The 19,388-nt window shown below is 35.3% G+C and overlaps 2 protein-coding genes and 1 long non-coding RNA gene across 4 annotated transcripts in view; 2 read left to right on the top strand and 1 right to left on the bottom strand.

Annotated features, from left to right (window-relative positions):
- The window catches only part of LOC126820901 (CCAAT/enhancer-binding protein zeta), a 32,278-nt gene extending 27,032 nt beyond the window's left edge, over positions 1–5,246 (bottom strand). Inside the window, exons 1-9 of the mRNA XM_050549076.2 lie at positions 5,142–5,246; positions 4,805–4,900; positions 4,041–4,099; positions 3,449–3,863; positions 2,762–2,867; positions 2,093–2,281; positions 1,858–1,925; positions 1,223–1,348; positions 245–290 (exon numbers count right to left, since the gene is read on the bottom strand). Of these exons, the coding sequence (XP_050405033.1) occupies positions 245–290; positions 1,223–1,348; positions 1,858–1,925; positions 2,093–2,281; positions 2,762–2,867; positions 3,449–3,863; positions 4,041–4,099; positions 4,805–4,900; positions 5,142–5,237 (1,201 nt within the window). The 5' untranslated portion in view covers positions 5,238–5,246. The remainder of the gene's footprint in view (positions 1–244; positions 291–1,222; positions 1,349–1,857; positions 1,926–2,092; positions 2,282–2,761; positions 2,868–3,448; positions 3,864–4,040; positions 4,100–4,804; positions 4,901–5,141) is intronic.
- A 122-nt stretch (positions 5,247–5,368) lies between these two features.
- On the top strand, positions 5,369–16,086 carry LOC126820903 (uncharacterized). The gene is made up of 6 exons (XM_050549077.2): positions 5,369–5,505; positions 9,093–9,235; positions 9,720–9,844; positions 10,179–10,238; positions 10,605–10,734; positions 11,681–16,086. The coding sequence occupies exons 1-6, from the start codon at positions 5,434–5,436 to the stop codon at positions 12,075–12,077; spliced, it is 927 nt and encodes a 308-aa protein (XP_050405034.1). The 5' UTR covers positions 5,369–5,433; the 3' UTR covers positions 12,078–16,086.
- A 217-nt stretch (positions 16,087–16,303) lies between these two features.
- Positions 16,304–18,831, top strand: LOC126821678 (uncharacterized). Of its 2 annotated transcripts, none has more exons than XR_007680441.2 (3): positions 16,304–16,730; positions 17,479–17,551; positions 17,787–18,831. It is a non-coding gene; the product is annotated as an uncharacterized LOC126821678 (long non-coding RNA). The 2 variants fall into 2 exon arrangements; XR_007680440.2 differs by having other exon boundaries at positions 16,312–16,760; positions 17,787–18,829.
- The last annotated feature ends 557 nt before the right edge of the window (positions 18,832–19,388 follow it).

Here is a 19,388-nt window from a genome sequence, read left to right as displayed (position 1 = left end):
GTGCAAAGTTTTCTTAAGTTTTAGAGCTTTCCTTTTTAACAAACAATGAACTTTATGAAAGGATCAATAAAATATTTTTTTTTAATAAAATGTTTCTTCTTTAAAATTTTCCTAAGTTTTAGAGCTTTCCTTTTTAACAAACAATGAACTTTATGAAAGGATAAATAAAATATTTTTTTTTTAATAAAATGTTTATTCGGAGTTTATGTTGAATCGCGGTTAAAATAAGTAAAATCAAACTTACTGACTGCTTTTTGTTTAGGGGCTAAAACAGTATCATGTGACATGGTCTGTAAAATATAAATTATAAAATTTATCAAAATTACTTATAGTCATGGTAGGAGAGGAGAAAGAGAGAGAAATGGGGTTTAACGTCCACCCGACACAAACTAGGTCATTTCGGGACTAACATATGGTTCAATTTTTATTTCAATAATTCGCTTGAGCGTAGGGGTCTTTAGCTGTGGGAGGAAACCGGAGGACCCTGAGAAAACTCACGAGGTTAGACAGGCGATCCTACTACTTGTCATGTACAACTGGCAAATCGAAACCACGCCAGTTGACTCAATGACAGACCGTATGATACAGCACACGGGATCCCCCCCACCCCCGGTAGGAGAGGGAAACATCAACATACAGTACAGTACCTATTAAATGATGCATTATGTAAGAGCGCAATCTGTCTGTTGTAGGTCTTTTTTCTGGCTTCAAATGTTATAGAAATCAATTAACGTGACAAGCCCATAATCAACTCTCTAGATCATCGGATGGCTCTGATTTAAGTAGATTTGAAGCCTGCAGCCATTTAAGATTTTATCCATAAAATGGATAATCAAGACCGTTGATAATAAAGAATCTACTCAACATTTTGTCAAAATTTCAAACACTCATAAATTTGAATAAAATTTCAACATATTCATTTTTCATTATCTGATTTGGAACTATTATAGCAAGAACAGCCAGTTCTTTATCTAAATCTTACATGATGCATCTTTAAGCATCATCCTACTGATCAAATTAAACCACATTAGTTTATTTGTTAATTAACACTTGAAAAACTCAACACACGGTTTATTGAAAGAATTGTCTCTAGAATGTATATTTTCAAATGGTAATTGCCAAAGTCAGTGCCCAGAAGAACATGCACAATTTTTTAAATATTCTGTATTCCAGCCCTGGTAAATATACAAGGATAAATGATATAATAATAATAATATCTTACATCAAGTGCTTTTATAAATATAGAATATTTCTGTTTTAACTGTGACTCAAAATACCACAAAATCAACTTTTTATCCACTAGATCTTTTTGTCCAGACATATTCTTTGCTAGAGATGTCAGTGGATTCTGAAATAAAACACAGACACATGTATTTTAAAAATATTTCATGCAGTATATGTTATTTAACATTTTAATAGTCATAAAGCTAAACCACACTCATTGAAAAAATCCTTTTGAAGACAAATTTTATTTGAAAATACATCTACATTGTGAAGAAGGAGACACAAAGTTAAACTCGGGCAAGCCCAGGTACAAAAACTGTAAAAAAAACGGCTTTAATCACAAGGCAACAATCATAATTTATTAATCAGACATCTGATGTTGTTTGCAATCACAAAAAGATGTACATGTAATACCAGAGTTAAATGAAGAGGCTAACAAGAAGGAGCACATCATTATTATTGACTCAATAAAAACAAATTCAAAACATGAAAGGATCTAGCCGGCCACAACGTACTGCAATTGGGGGAAGAGGTATCTGATGACAGTGATAGGCTGCGCAGGTCGTAAGTGGCCCACGTGTTGGAGACCCCTGTTCTAAAGAAAGATGCTACATGTAAATGTTAACAGTTTACCTGGTTAAACTTTCTTAATTTTCTGCTTGAAGGAAGAACTTCTGTTAAAAATAATTCACTCAATGTTTCTGAAAAGATATAACATAACTAATGCGATAACTCTCCTTTGTAACATTTCATACATATTTATTTTCGTAAATGTTCAAAACCAATTTGCTAAATATCACAAAACTCTGAATACACAGTATTCCTCCACCTTATTTGGAAAAAATTTGAAATAAAATGGTAATAATACCTGTAGCCAGGATGCACTCCCTTTTGCCTTTCTTCCTGGACATATTAACTAAATTCTCCAGGCAAGATAAATTATGAACTGGAGACTCTTGAATCAACAAGGTTAAGGCGGCCATTTTATCACTCAAGGTACCAGATGCCAAAACTGTCTGAATCCATTTTGCTTCTGAGCTCTTGGATGCATCTTTTTCTGTATATTAAAATTAAATATATTTGTTAAAAGTCTCCGTAGAATTTAAATACATGTCTTCTAACATGTACATATAAAGACGTTGAAGTAAGTACATATAAAAATAAACAATACTTTGGACGTAAAATTTAGTTTTTTATTTCATGAAAATCCAATGTAGCCTTCCTGTAACTACTGTGACAAGAGATGTAACCTCTAGATAATTAATGGAAGTTAAAAACTCAACCTTTCACTATTCAAAGAACTAAACTTCAACATGTGATGAGACAAACTGAATTGGATCAGAAAACAATTCATACCAAGGGTGACAACTCTGATTAAAATTGATTGAGTCCCTCAAATGTAGCGGCAACATACTTTTCACTATTAAACTACCAAAAGTTTAGAAACAGCCTGTATAGACAGGCTAAAGTTATTGAGTTGAACCAATCTATGGTCCTTTAGGACAACTGATGATCTAAAAATTCAACATCAACTTACTCTTTCTGTAAGTTTCTACTTCATCTTGGAGTAGCTTTGCTGCAAAATTCTCCATTTCTTGAACAACATCTAATGGTAATGGATCTATGTTGTTATCCATGGCATCCTGTTGATACATCAATATTACATTTAAATTAAATCTCTGATAATAAGATAATCACAATATAAATTTCTGTCTGATATAAATTCTCTAGTGGAGGTCTTCTGTACATCAGATAAGTCTAATAGCAGTTCTGAGTAGCTGTCCAACCAAACATACAAATAACAGTACAAGAATACAACATGGGTAATGACAAATCTCAAAGTGGCAAAGCCTTGTGCAAGTATTACAGTTGATAATTCATTTATTTATTGACCCAGAATATACATAAAAACTTCACAACCTTCCTCCTCTCGCTGCATAAACCAGATACTAAATACACAGCATGAATAGAGCTAGGAGACAGTAGGTATAAATTTGCACAATAAATGACAAAACTAATCTGAATGTCAGAATTGCATTGTATCTTCAGTGTTTCCAAACTAAAATGCCTGACAATTTGATTTAAAATGGGAATATACATTTAGTGCACCCATTGCATAAAACGTGTAGTCTTTGAATAGCTTGGTTGCTAAATATGAAAATATTAAAGGGGGAATAACTCTTTTTAAAACCAAAATGATTCTCTGTTCATTATCAGAAATTACCTTGTCATCCTCTAAACCCTCATTGGGTTTAACAATGAGAAATTTCCGGGGTCGATAAGATGCTATATGATTTCTGATTTCTTCTTCTGGAGAAGTTGTACTTGAAGATATCTCATCATGTTGAACTTTGAACTTATTTTTTGACTTTTTAGTAGATTTTATGGGTGCTGTGGGACCGGAGGCGGTAATTGATATCTTAGTTTTCTCCAATTTTGGTGTTTTATTATTATTACTTGTACTTGAAGTTTCTCTTGTCTTTAGTTTGGGTATCGGGGTCATCTTTGTAACTGATTTTTGGTTCTTATCTGTGTTTTTATCATTTGATGCAGATTTTTTCACTTTCTCCTTTTTCTTCTGTTTAATTTTTTGTGGTTTATCTTCATCTGATTCTTCATCATCTGCATCGTTGATATTACTTGAATAATGAAGAACAATAATTCATAAAAACTACACAGATCTATTCAAAAATATATGCTTATATGAAAAAAATTCAACAGTTAGTACAAAATTATATAGATATGTTTCTGAAAATCAGTTTTATAATATGGATGTAGCTGTGCAATTAGAGAAAAGGAAAACATTAAGAATTTACCTTGTTCTTTTCTTTTTATCTTGATTTCCAAACCCTAATTTACTTATAAATTCTTTAATCTGAAAAATGAAAATATATAGGCTGAAATGCATGTATCTTTAAAAGTATAAATAAAATTCAAGACTGCTATAATGAATTTACTCCTTATTGAAACTACAGCTGATTGGTAGAACATTTGACATTTGCACTATGTTTAACTTATTGAATATACCTATGTAAGTTATTAGATTATTTTGATAGAAGAGCTTTAAAATTCTTATTAATGAGCCAGTTTGAGAATTTGTTTGTATTTTTCTTATTTATTTTGTTATTTTTTTGTCATTGGTTGGTATAAATGGGTTATTTACGAACAGTTCTTTTACCTTAGGTAAAACACCCAAAACAAATGATATGTCTAGCCCAAATTACCTAATCAGATCAGAGGGGTGTGAAGTACCTAATTAGAGACTTTGTTACTTCTTAATCATGACTAATCCTATGTAGCCATCTTCAGAGAGATTAGGCCTATCAAAGAGCATTTTAATTGGATAGAATAATTAGTTGAAAAAATGTTCAGATGATTATGTTATGAGTGAATTGTTATTTTTTGTTCAATGATTGTTATTTTCAAGGGTACGGTCTGTAATATTTGGTAAAATAAATTGTTTTTCATTAAATTTTCGACCATTATAACCAACCTGTTTGGTCGTTATGACCAAACTAGGGCCGTTTTGCCAAAAAACCAATTTTGGTCGTTATGACCACATCCCTTGACTTACACTTACATCAGTTCTTGTATCACTTCCATCACTTTTCACTGATTTGACTTCATCAATGTCATCTTCATCAGTATCAATATTTTGAAGCATTTTAAAATCTTCCTGCAATAAATAAATGATTGTATTTCATAAAGCGTAGTTTATTTACAAATTTAACAATACAACTTAGATTAGAACTTAGATCTACACTATATCACTACAGTCAGTAGATCTATATAATAATTTAGCCAATACTTTATATACCACCATAATAATTTCATGCACATTGCAATATTTAGAAATATTGATTTCAGTTTTTTCTGTATCATTATGGTCGTTTACGACAATAAAACACATAGATCACCTCTGTTCCTCCAAGTTGAGTAACAGTCTCGATATTGAAAGCCTTCTTAGAACTCTTATTTTTCATCTTTTTGGTGTTCACGTTTTTCTTGGCCATGCTTTCGTCGTAAACATTGTAGACTTGGATGTCACAACAACGAAATATATAATAGAAATGACACAAATGAGTCTGGATAACTAAATATATTCCTACGGGAGACAACTCTAAGCGCATTAAAAATTTGGGGACGAAAAATTGAAACAGCTGTGTTAATTGAAAGATTGCAAATTTAGTCAAACAAAAAACCCTTACGATGTCAGCTCCAAATATTGTAGGAAATGTAATTGAAGATGAGATTCAGATTTGGACAGAAAAATTGAATGATGTAAAGCTTATATTTTATCATACGTCCAATATTTTTTAACGTCTTATGTCTTATATTATAAATTTATAAAAAAAAGTAAAAAAGTCACACACAACTAGAATTAGAAATAAAATGAAATTGGGTTTAATACACTACTGTTCTGCTCCAACTGGGCTAACGAAGACCAGCATAGGCCATATACAGTGCCCTCCGAGGGAAATTTTGCCCGGACAGTGGCGCAATATACTATACTCTCATATCAAATTGCAGTTGCCAAGGGATCTTTGACTTTTATGTGCACCAATGTGTACACAGGACCTCGTTCGTTTTTTTGTCCCATCCGAATGACTAGACAACTGCCTGTGTCAGACCCTCTGTCCTGCACAAGTAGATAACAAACCTTAATCTCTCAACCCTCCGTGTTTCGAGTTAAGAACTGAGGCCATGACCTATAACGTTGCAGCTCCGGGAGCGATTCACACCCGGCATTTTTAAACAAAATTGACAATAGTTTTAATCAAAACAACGATTGATTATTGTTATTTATAATATTTCTACAACACCCAACTACAATTAAGCATATAATCCTACCTGAAACGGGTACAAATCGTCGTATTTAAAATCGAGGCGTTAAGCCGTTACTAAGACCGCCATCTTTTTAAACAGCATATAGACCGTCCGTATAATATGTCATTTTGAAGGCGGGGCTAAATTAGGCTTTTATAACAGCCAATCAAAAAGGCAATTTTGGACCTGATAATAAATTGCAGACCTCAGGATATGGTAAAAAGGGCGTGTACTAAATGAGTTTGCCACGTCAAACTGAAGGCTGCCAATCGTAGCTAAAAACAAACACATCAGTATATCTCAACGTTTTTAGCTACGTTCTCGTAGCTACTGCACAAGGGGAAACATCACCGGAAAATATTGAACTTTCTCGGCCAACAACAGGAGTGAACCCGCGACTCCCAGAGCTAGCCAGCATCTTACCCACTTAGCCACCATGGCTCCCATTAACTAGAAATTTAGAAATCGGCCCCAACACAAGTAGACTTACAAAAGTTCAATCTTAAATGACAACTTCTAAAGTGACTACAAAACAGTCCCTATGCACATGCATTGCCAGCAGCCACTTGTATTTATATACATGTATAAATAGTCATGCACATGATATTCACTATCCATCAATAAATAAAATAAAAACATTTGATGTAGACGGTTCTGAGTTACCCGTGGGCTCATGTAACATTTTCATTAGTTTAATGTTAGTTTTGGATTTATTTTCAATTTGCTACTTTGTCATTTATTTTCTTTCAGAACCGCATGTTTTGTTTTTCTGAATTGTCCGTAGTCCTAAGATTGTGTCATAGAAAAGTCGTATTGTTTTCTTAAAATCATTGTTCCACGATCTGCTGAATTCAGGTTTTTTGTAAAGTTATCTTTAATGTTTGGGGGGTGGTGGTGTGGATGGCTGAATGGTTAGCACATGTGCGCTGTATCATAAGGCCTGTCATTGAGTCAACTGGCGTGGTTTCGAATCCCCGGTTGTACGTGACAAGGAGTAGGGTCGCCTGTCCAACCCCGTGGGTTTTCTCCGGTTTCCTCCCACTGCTAAAAAACCCTACGCGCAAGCGAATTATTGAAATAAAATTAAACCATATGTTAGTCCCAAAATGACCTAGTTTGTGTTGTGTAGACTTAAACCCCATCTCTCTCTCTCTCTCTCTCTCTCTCTCTCTCTCTCTCTCTCTTATATATATATATATATATATATACTATTCAAAAAAAGTAGGGGATATTTGATTTTGGGGGCATAATACTAAAATATGCAAATGACTACGAAAAAAGTCACTATAGAACCTAACAGAAGAAACATTTCCAGTTACATGTGACGCCCAAACGCACCAATAGCTACCGCATGGAATGCAGGTGATGCTTGGGATCATCATGGGGGTCCAACCCAAGATTTGCACGACTCTGACTTTGAATGTTACAGTCATTGTGGCATTGAATTCCAGGGTGGAAACATCAGTTTAATTGTTTTAGTGACCAGAAAACAAATTTTGATATGCGTCGGCTTACCCAAAATGAAAGGTTATGTGCCCTTGGCATGCTACAGATCGGCACAACACAGGCGGTTGTGGCGCGGACGATGAATGTTTCTCAGTCTGTCATAAGCAGGCTATGGTCCAGATACCGTGATACACAATCTGTACAGGACAGACCACGCTCAGGTCGACCAAGGGCGACAACTCAAGCCCAGGATCGATTTATCCGTACCTTGGCCTTGAGAAATCGTGTCATCACAGCAAATCAGATCAGCGCTCGTCTTCAAACAGACACTGGTGTGAGAGTGAGTGGCCAGACGATTCGGAATCGACTGCATAGGGGCCACCTTCGCGCCCGACGTCCTCGCGTGATCCCTTGTTTGAGAGATCATCACATTCAGACAAGACGTCGTTGGTGTAGGGATCGTCAACACTGGGATAATTGACGCTGGAGCAATGTGATGTTTTCAGATAAGTCAAGGTTCTCTGTTGATTTTTTGGACAGACGTAGGAGGGTGTGGCGTCGTCGAAACGAGCGCTTCCAAGACGTTAACGTCATCAGACATGATCGATTTGGGGGTGGTTCTGTTATGGTGTGGGGAGGCATCACTGTTGCTGGAAGAACGGCTTTACATGTTGTTGCAGGGCGTGTTACAGGCCAGTACTACCGGGACAACATCTTGGCAGTCCATGTTGTGCCGTTCGCACGACGTCATGGCCGCCGTTTCATCTTCCAGGATGACAACGCAAGATGTCACAGGGCCAGGATCGTTACAGGTTACCTCCAACAACAGAACATCACCACATTACCTTGGCCAGCACTGAGTCCCGACCTCTCCCCCATCGAGCATGTCTGGGACATGCTTGGACAGAGGTTACGTCAACGTCAACAACGTCCTGCCAATGTCCAAGAACTTGCTGCTGCGTTGCAACAGGAATGGGACAATCTGGACCAAAATGACCTTAGACGTCTCATTAGGAGTATGCCACATCGGATCAATGCTTGTTTGGCAAACAGAGGAGGATTTACCCGTTACTGACTTGGTTGTGATGCTGTGGTAACTTTGCTGTTTGACCCCGGGTATCATTTTACCCTTATAATGGTCAGTCTGTGCCTTACTTAGTCTAACGATCATTTGGAATAAATCGATGAATGTGAACTTCATTTCATTTTGTCATTTGTTTCTTCGTCAGTTTCATTAGGTGACTTTAATAACACTTAAAAATCAAATATCCCCTACTTTTTTTGAATAGTATATATATATATATATATATATATATATATATCTATATCTATATATAAAGTTTGATATTATCCAAACCTGTTATCAGCTGGCAGATTGGCCTTTGTTCCAGTAGTGTTATTGTTAATTTTCTTGTGTCGGTAAATATCCAGCATGTAATCATGCCAATTAAAAATCACATTTCAGCAACATTAAGTCCTGCCAGCACTTCCAGTCAAATAAGTGTAGGGATGCATTTTCATTTTGTCTCCATATATTCTTTAAATATGATTCATGAATATAACCATTACCATATTGTCAATTGAATATTTTTCAGATGAATAAATATTTGTCAGATTTACAAGAAGAAAGACAAAGATTAATGGCTAGAAGATTATTACTGGAACAAACGGTTGGAAGAGAAGTTTCTACATTTGAATATTTTAGAGATAAACCTGACATTGATACAATAGATAACAGGTACATAAACCAGAGTCGTGGTGGCACAGTGTGTGAGGTGCTGGTTCAGTTCCCTTGAAGCCTCCAGTTCTGATCCCAGTGACGACTGAGAAAGTTTGTCTGGATTTTCCAGCTTGGTTTTCCCACGTCATTGATGTATAGCAAGCAACCAGCATCTAGTCATTGGGATGGGATGAAAAACAGGTCCTGTGTACACGTTAGCGTGCAAATGAAAGAACCTGTGACAGTTGGAAATCGGAATGCTGTAGTGTCACTGTTTGGGCTAAATTTCCCTCATAGCACACTGTATGGTGTATGCCCATCTTCATCCATTAAGGAGCAGAACAGTAGAATGTCAAACCCCATTTCATTTCAAGTATCTCAGTATACTCAGCTATAGTTCAACAGAATTTCTGTTCATATGTCTTACCCTATGTACATATAATAAAGATACTTTCTTTTCTTCATATAATAAAGATACTTTCTTTTCTTTTTCGTTTTTTAGAGAAATTTACAATTTAGTGAATGAAATTCATAATTTGGAGTTGCGATCTCTTGAACTTGATGAAAAGTTACGAATTGTTGAAATAGAGAGAGAAGTAAAAGACATTATCAGATCCTTTCAACCAGGTAATAGTGATAAACTTACACATAAACTTATCTTATTCACAAAATCGGTGATTTTCTTATGAATCCAGCTTGTGTTATTAGCTGTTCATTAGGAAATCAAAATTTATCATTGTGCACACATATGATATAGAATAAACTCAGGACTTTTAAATGAATGATTCGCTTGATTTATAGCAGTCAAACCAATGTTTTAGTCCCTTTCTAAAACTATGTGGTTTTATGGGTTTTCTTTTACGTAACTCAAATGTTGTAGGCTAAAGTAGTTAGCGAATGTCTGTATTCTAAATGAAATAAACAAAACTGGTTTGTTTAAATGTATTTTTGATATTTACAGCTCAAGAAGATACTAGTCATTTATCCAGTTGGTATAGGGAGCTGAAATGTCAAAAACAAGGTAATTAATATACTAATTTTAATTTAATAGGCATACCCTTTATTACATAAATTCAAACCAGCTAGTGCTTAAACAATAGGTGTATGGAAAATCATACAAAATACACACCAATCTTAATACAAGAGCTTACAGACATGTCTTATAAAATTCAAAATAGCAAACTGGAGCATGATTCTGTGGCAAGATGGCTAGAGATCTTTTTCCATTTATATAATATTCTCAAAACAAAATATGTTGGAACAAAGATGTCTGCATGCCACAGATATGCACATATTTTCAATTATTACTAAATTTTAATGTTCTGCTATGTCTATGGTTAACATGCCCGACAACATTTAGTGATGCATAATTTAATTATAATTGCAGTTTGTTCAAAGGATGACTGTACTGTTGATTTTATCAATTATTTGAGTGAGAAACACAGTTTAAGATTTACCTTTGTGTATAAAGGTGTGGCATTAATGATTAACATGACAGAATCTCAGGATAAAGATAGGTATAGTACCAATTTTAAAGAGGCATCAGTTTTAATGTGAAAAAAAACCCCCGAACCCTACACTCATTTATTATTAAACATATATAAACACTGTCTTACATAAAGAAATGCATTTTTTGAGCTGATTGAAAACTACTACAAAATGTGAATTTTAATATGAATATCTGAGCAATGGATTGACATTTGTCTCTCAGATTATTGTGTTGTCATCCAACAATACAGAACCATGTGATTCCATTAAATATATTTCTGGGTGGGGCATAATGTATCTGCTCAAGGAATGTCTATCTAATTATGGCGTCTGTTATGTATTGTTTGTTATGTCCTTGTTTCATCATGCAGTTTACTATTATCTTCAATTATCTGTTATTTCGGAGGGTTGGATGGCTGAATGGTTAGCGTGCACGTGCTGTATCATAAAGTCTGTCATTGAGTCGACTGGCGTGATTTCGAATCCCCGGTTGTACATGGCAAGGAGTAGGGTTGCCTGTCCAACCTCGTGGGTTTTCTCCGGGGCCTCCGGTTTCCTCCCACCGCTAAAGACCCTTACACGCAAGCCAATTATGTAAATAAAATTAAACCATATGTTAGTCCCGAAATGACCTTGTTTGTGTCGAGTGGACATTAAACCCCATTTCTCTCTCTCTCTATCTGTTATTTCAAAAAAGATTGCAAGAATTTTATAAGTATAGATCACGACCCGCTGTACGTGATGGTGGGAATTTTAGTAAACCTGTGTGAGAGTCTTACGCGCCTTAGAGGATCGCAGACTGGCCATAGAGACTTCTGGTCCTGCACATACAAAATTTTCACCTGGTTCCTTGTGGGTGGTCTGTGAGCTACCAAACCCTACGACCCGTGCTTGTTGTGAGCTAGGCTTTAGGGGGTAAAGTATTTGTGATATGTTTATATACAGATTTATACATTGACATATCTTTTATTTCAGTTTACTTCCGGTTTTCCGAGTTCGATCAGATATATTTATTGATGACCTAACAGAGAAAGCATCAGAATTATTAAAAGACAAAAAACCTGTAGAAGATCTGTTAACATTTGTAAAATTGGGAATGGAAGAAGATATTTTGCCATTTATTAACTGTGATGATGTAACAGAAGAAGTAGCTGAAGAATCAGAAGATGTTGCTGAATCAACAGACACACATGCATCAGACACAACAAAGACAATAATCACAACAGATACGACAGAAACAACAGACCTGACAATGTCAATAAACACAACAGACTCGACTGACACAACACACAAGACAGGCACAAAAGACACAACAGAGACAATAGACACAACAAAAGAGGACCTAAAAGGGACTGTTGATGGTGAACAGTAAAGTTCATACATGCAAAATATGCAGAAATGGGGTTTAACATCCACCAACAGAAACTAGTTCAATTTGTGACTGACATATGGTACAATATATCAGTTGCATGTAGGGGTCTTTGTGGAAGAAAGAGGGAGACTCAGAGGAAACCCACGAGATTGGGAAAGTGACCCTACTCCTTGTCACATACACGCTAGGAATCAAAACCATGCCACTTTACTCAGTGTGAGATAGCGAGAGAGAGGGAGAGGGAGATTAATGTCAACTTAATGTCGATTTAACACAAACAAATTAATGGCACAGTATGTAAAACATTTTCTGTCATAAAGAATAATTCCAAATCAAGCATATTTGATTTGGAAAAATGTATCAAAAGGTTAAATGTTTGCACGAATACGTAATAGTACAGAATTGGTGATCATATCCTTCCTTGACTTGTATATGGTTATATATAATTATAATATCCTTCCACACACACAAACACACACACACACACACACACACACACACACACAAGAGCTAAATCTGCCTATTGCAGGTCTTTATTTAGACCTGAAATATTAGACATTTATTAACAAAACAAAACCATAATCAAGTATCGGATACTCAAGATTTTAACTAAATTAGATTGGTTTGCCATTTAAAAATTTGATTTAAAAATGGGAAAGCAAGTCTAAGTCTCAAATATACAAGTGCCCTGGTTAGCACAATGCACACATCTTGTCAAAACTGCAAACAGTGATAACTTGGCTCAGAATGAAGTAATTTGAATGGAATTTTCAATATTTTCATTTTACATTATCTTTTTCTGAGTCATTATAGCAAGAATGGTCAGCTCTTTATCTAAATCTTACATAATGTATATTTAATTACCATATCCTTCCCCAACTTGAATACATCTATAATTGTAAGTACGGTATCACATCCATCTGCAACTTGTATACAGCTATATATTAATTTCCAGTAATAATAGGATTATGGATAGTTATTTTATTTAAGAGCTATAAGCTCTGTATGTACATTGACTGCTTTCAATTACATGGCAATTTACATTAACTGATATATTAAAAATGTCAAAATTTGTTAAGATTATTTTATTTGTCATTCTATTTTTCATTGGTGGTTATGTTTATATTATATTATTTCATTTGTTTTTATACGCCCACATTTTCATGTGGACGTATTATGCCGTCGCCCCTGTCCGTCCGGACGTCCGTCTGTCTGTCTGTCCATCCGTCCACAATTGTTTGTGGACTCTCTACAGGTCACAATTCTTATCCGATTTTGACGAAACTTGAAATATAGGTTTATCCCCAAAAGATCTTGGCTGCTTTCGATATTGGCATGTATCGGATCGAAACTTCATGGATTATTGCCCCTGTTTGTACGAAAAATCACGTTCTTAGCTTGTGGACCCTATAGAGGTCACAATTTTTATCCGATTTTGTTGAGACTTGAAATGTAAGTTTATAACCCAAAGATCTCAGTTCCTTTTGATATTTGCGCATATCGGACAGTAACTTCCTGAATTATAGCCCCTGATTGTACGAAAAATCACAAAATGGCCGCCGTTCATTCCCAAATAGCGTAAGAATATGGTATATCAAGGTTGTGGTCCCTATAGGGGTTACAATTTTTATCTGATTTTGGTGAAACTTGAAATGTAAGTTTATAACCCAAAGATCTCGGTTCCTTTCGATATTCGTGCATATCGGACCGTAACTTCCTGAATTATGGCCCCTGATTGTACAAAAAATCACGTTTTTAGCTTGTGGACCCTATAGAAGTCATAATTTTTATCCGATTTAAAAAACCGTTCTATTATATCACCGTTACACCCTAAGGTTGACTAAGTTCGAATTTCGTGAAAATAGGCCCAAAATTGACAGACAAAATGGCGGCCATTCGTTCCCAAATAGCGTAAGAATATGGTATATCAAGGTTGTGGACCCTACAGGGGTCACAATTTTTATCCGATTTTGTTGAAACTTGAAATGTAAGTTTATAACCCAAAGATCTCGGTTCCTTTCGATATTCGTGCATATCGGACCGTAACTTCCTGACTTATGACCCCTGATTGTACGAAAAATCACGTTTTTAACTTGTGGACCCTATAGAAGTCATAATTTTTATCCGATTTAAAAAACCGTTCTATTATATCACCGTTACACCCTAAGTTTGACTAAGTTCAAATTTCGTGAAAATCGGCCCAAAATTGACAGACAAAATGGCCGCCATTCGTTCCCAAATAGCGTAAGAATATGGTATATCAAGGTTGTGGACCCTACAGGGGTCACAATTTTTATCCGATTTTGTTGAAACTTGAAATGTAAGTTTATAACCCAAAGATCTCGGTTCCTTTCGATATTCGTGCATATCGGACCGTAACTTCCTGACTTATGACCCCTGATTGTACGAAAAATCACGTTTTTAGCTTGTGGACCCTATAGAAGTCATAATTTTTACCCGATTTAAAAAAACGTATTATTATATCACCGTTACACCCTAGGGACGACTGAATTCGAATTTCGTGAAAATTGACAGACAAAATGGCCGCCGTTCGTTCTCAAATAGCGTAAGAAAATGGTATATCAAGGTTGTGGACCCTATAGAGGTCACAATTTTTATCCGATTTTGTTGAAACTTGAAATGTAAGTCTATAACCCAAAGATCTCGGTTCCTTTCGATATTCGCGCATATCGGACCATAATTTCCTGAATTATGGCCCCTGATTGTACGAAAAATCACGTTTTTAGCTTGTGGACCTTATAGAGGTCATAATTTTTATCCGATTTAAAAAAACGTATTATTATATCACCGTTACACCCTAAGGACGACTGAGTTTGAATTTCATGAAAATCGGCCCAAAATTGACAGACAAAATGGCTGCCGTTCATTCTCAAATAGCGTAAAAATATGGTATATCAAGGTTGTGGGCCCTATAGAGGTCACAATTTTTATCCGATTTTGTTGAAACTTGAAATGTAAGTTTATTACCCAAAGATCTCGGTTCCTTTCGATATTTGCGCATATCGAATTGAATTATGGCCCTTGATTGTAGGAAAAATCACTTCCTTTTTAGCTTGTTCCCTATCCATCTCTCGAAAATGTGGGCGTATCCTGCCTGGCAGCCGCTGGTTCTTTAATGATTTTGCATATTATAATATATAATATTGTCATTAGTAATACATGTTTGTTTATTTTTTATTAGTATTATGTTTTATTATGTTTTTCCTTTAGTTGTTTTTGTTTATTTAATTTTTTGCTGTTTTTCATTGGTGCTTTTGTTTATATTTGTTTGACTGTGGTTATCATTAAAGTAGTTCTAAAGTTATTGAATACAAATTATCGGTGAGTGGCACATATAATAGGACTTATAATAAAGTTAGTAAAGTGGAGCTAGGCTGTTTATATAATATTTATATGATATTTACAAGTAAAATAAACACCAAAATACATAGGCCCTAAGACTAGATTAACAGAACACAATTTTTATGTGAAACAATCACTGGTTTTATTCTAAAAGCACGACGTTACGAAAAGTATCCTTTTATCGTTATCAAGATTATGACCTACTAGATGTATGGATAATATTTGTACTGGCGTAATCTTCAGGTAATAAAGATGAACTGGCAGCATTACATTCAATCAGAAGTAAGCTACTGTTATCCATAGAATTGGTGTTATGTGTTTTAGTAAGGGTAATGTAAAATTTGAAACAAATTACGGTAATAAAAACCGTAATAAACTAAGGAATGTATGTAAATGAAATACACAATTGCAGCCATTAAACTAATCTATAGTCATTTAATAAACATTATTTTGACTTTTTCCTACAGTTTGCAAGCACACTACCAAATTTTCAATTCTTTTTTCTCAAAATTGAAAAATTATTAAATGATTGATTTGATTTACTGTGATCTGTTATTGATTTTCTGTTGTTTTTTTTTCATATTACCTGTATGCTTTACAGTGTGATTTGTGATATTTGTACAATTGGTATTAAAATAAAAGATATAAAAACTAATTCTCTTTGAATGTGTCCATCTGCTGTCATTTGAATTCTATTTTACCATGGTAATCTTTAGAATAAACCGAAGTTAGATGGACTAAGACTAGTAATTATTTCCCCTTATTTCATGATGGACGAATGTAGTGCGAGTTATAAATAGACAATTTTTCCCTTAATTTTTTTCTCCCCTCTTCCTGCATTTTTGGGTTGACTTTTTGGTCTAGAATTGGAGAAAAGGGATCAAATTTGCAATTTCATAGCAGTTTTGGGTAATACTGATGATATTACAGCGGAGGGATAGGGGGTGTAAAGTGTCTTTCTGCAGAGCAGTCATTGTGTCGGAAGTGAGATTTTCACCCCAGTCAACTTCAAATCCGTGTAGCAAAAAATCTAAATGGTCAACCCCCTACAAAATTATGATGAGGAGATTGCCAAATGTTGTCCCCATTGTGCCTATAAAGATTGGAACCAACGGAATGTTGAGAAAAAAGCTACAGCCTGTGATGTTACAGCCATTTAACATTGAAGTCAATGGGCAAATAATTGCTAGTCTGAGTCCTGATGAGATAAAGAAACATGGCCGACTCGGGATGTTGATATTTTTTCAAGGGCTTATTTCCTGAAGTTTTGAATGGAAAGTGTCAGAAATAGTAAGAATACTGCTTTTTTATTGCCCAGCAGTAAGTTTTTTGACTATTTGGTATCAAAATAGCCATGATTGGGGGTATCCGTTGGTTGAGTGTGAATTTTGGGTTGTAAATGTGTAACATTTTCTTCACAATGATATCAAAACATGGTTAGGTCTAAATATTAAGGCCAACTCAACTCCAGATTTGGTCTAAAGTCACGAGATGTAAACAAGGCTGACCCTAACCCTAACCCAAGACCCAGTCCTTACCCTAACCCTAACCCACAATCTTGTCAAAAAGCATGTAGCCTAGGCCTAAGCCAAGACCTAGTTCTGACCCTAGCCCAAACCCACAATTGTGTAAAAAAATCATGTGCCCTAACCCTATTTACATGTTGTGACCTTGAACCAAGTCTGCAGTTGGCCTTAACATTTAGACCTAACATGTTTTTGACATCATACAATGAAATGTTAACATGTACACTCCAAAATTCACACCTGTGTGACTTTTGACCAAACATGCAGTTGGCCTTAATATTTAGACCGAACCTCAAAACATGGCATCTACCTTTGAGATTGGCTTAGACTTATGTGACACTCAAGGTTTACTTTTTTACTGATTGTTAACTGGTTTCTTTTTGGAGGGCCAGTGACGGGCTGTTCGCGAGAAATAAAGAGGTTTATTTCTATTTCCAGTTGAAACCATATTTTTTTCTTATTTTCTCACTGTTTTTTATTGCATATTTATCCCCAGCCTCCTATCATTTCAGGTGCCAGGGCAATGTTTCATAGAGTGGAATGATTGACCTCAACACAAGTATTAAAAAAAAAGAAGCAAAACAGGTGAGATAAATGTGCATTTCATACACTTTAAGAAGTAAATCCAACCTCATCCCCACTTCTGCTCACTAATAGTAATGGGCTGGAAATTTGGTACTGCACAGGCCTGTCTTCTCCCCTTGACATTTAACTGAATGACAGAATTCCACATTTTGACCATTTTCTGGATGTCAATGACCATTTCCCTGGATAGTATTCGCCCCAGAATTCTCATTCTCATCCAAATTTAACATTTCAGGTCTACATCTCAAAACCTGATCTCTTCCTGGACTGGCTTTAGGAGAACGATGATGCATATCAATTTCATCCCTGATCTCTATGACACCTGTGGTGGAAGTGGAGGGCAAATCGTAATCAGTTTGGGACCTCTGTAAACTTTGCTTTTTGGTGATGACTTAATTTCCGAGCTTGAAAAGGACGCTTGTGTGTTTATCATGGCCTCTCATATTGGAAGATAACATTAATGGCTTGTGTGTTGATCGACGGTTGTGCATATCTCTTGGTCAGGAAAGTTGTAGGCACCATCGCCATTGTAAATCATTTGACAGGCTCGAGTGAACGGGGCGACCTATGATTGGTCAGCAATGTATCAGATTCCATACCGGGGGGTGGGGATGAAAAAACTGTTGTAGTGTTACATAATCAGATTATTTCAACTTACTTATCCTGTGGAAATACAGCTATATAGGAGATATTTTGAAATTCATAGGCACTGCATGTTTCAACATTTTAGATTTGACCACAATTTGGCACTTAAAACTATGTTAACAGAGAAAAACTGTGTGGTTTTCGATGAAAGTGTTAAAAGTCTAATATTGCATCATGATTACTGTTTTAAAGTATTTTCGTGTTTGATTTATATTGAATTCATCTCATCTTTTTGAAGAATGCATTTATGTTCAAAAATAAAAATGTTCTGTGGAATTCAAAATTCATGTGCTTTTAAATTATCAGATTCCAAACTGGGGGGTAGGGATGAAAAAGCTGTTGTAGTGTTACATAATCAGATTATTTCAACTTACTTATCCTATGGAAATACAGCTATATAGGAGATATTTTAAAATTGATAGGCACTGCATGTTTCAACATTTTAGATTTGACCACAATTTGGCACTTGAAACTACGTTAACAGAGAAAAACTGTGTGGTTTTCGATGAAAGTGTTAAAAAGTCTAATATTGCATCATGATTACTGTTTTAAAGTATTTTCGTGTTTGATTTATATTGAATTTATCTCATCTTTTTACAGAATGCATTTATGTTCAAAAATAAAAATGTTCTGTTTAATTCAAAATTCATGTGCTTTTAAATTTCTGTCTGAAATTCCGCAGTTTTCTGATGCATTATAGTGTTTGCAGAATGCCGCACAGCTCATCTGAAAATGCATAGATTTTCATATTCTTTGGTCAGGGAATTGCATATATGTTTGTTTATTAGATAACAACAGATTTGTTTAAACTGCAGAAACATGTGAGGTATATAGGACTAAGACTAGTAATTATTTCCCCTTATTTCATGATGGACGAATGTAGTGCGAGTTATAAATAGACAATTTTTCCCTTAATTTTTTTCTCCCCTCTTCCTGCATTTTTGGGTTGACTTTTTGGTCTAGAATTGGAGAAAAGGGATCAAATTTGCAATTTCATAGCAGTTTTGGGTAATACTGATGATATTACAGCGGAGGGATAGGGGGTGTAAAGTGTCTTTCTGCAGAGCAGTCATTGTGTCGGAAGTGAGATTTTCACCCCAGTCAACTTCAAATCCGTGTAGCAAAAAATCTAAATGGTCAACCCCCTACAAAATTATGATGAGGAGATTGCCAAATGTTGTTCCCATTGTGC

The sequence above is a fragment of the Patella vulgata genome, chromosome 5, assembly GCF_932274485.2.
Source record: "Patella vulgata chromosome 5, xgPatVulg1.2, whole genome shotgun sequence".
Classification (NCBI taxonomy): Eukaryota; Metazoa; Mollusca; class Gastropoda; family Patellidae; genus Patella; species Patella vulgata.
This window is presented reverse-complemented; position numbering and strand designations above follow the sequence as displayed.

What these genes read in the sequence shown, in the direction of transcription:
- LOC126820903 (XM_050549077.2), top strand. Translation starts at nt 5,434, where the DNA reads ATGTCAGCTCCAAATATTGTAGGAAATGTAATTGAAGATGAGATTCAG. An exon ending in ATTGATACAATAGATAACAG is followed by an intron (nt 9,236 to 9,719) that starts GTACATAAACCA and finishes TTCGTTTTTTAG; the next exon opens with AGAAATTTACAATTTAGTGA. An exon ending in TATCAGATCCTTTCAACCAG is followed by an intron (nt 9,845 to 10,178) that starts GTAATAGTGATA and finishes TGATATTTACAG; the next exon opens with CTCAAGAAGATACTAGTCAT.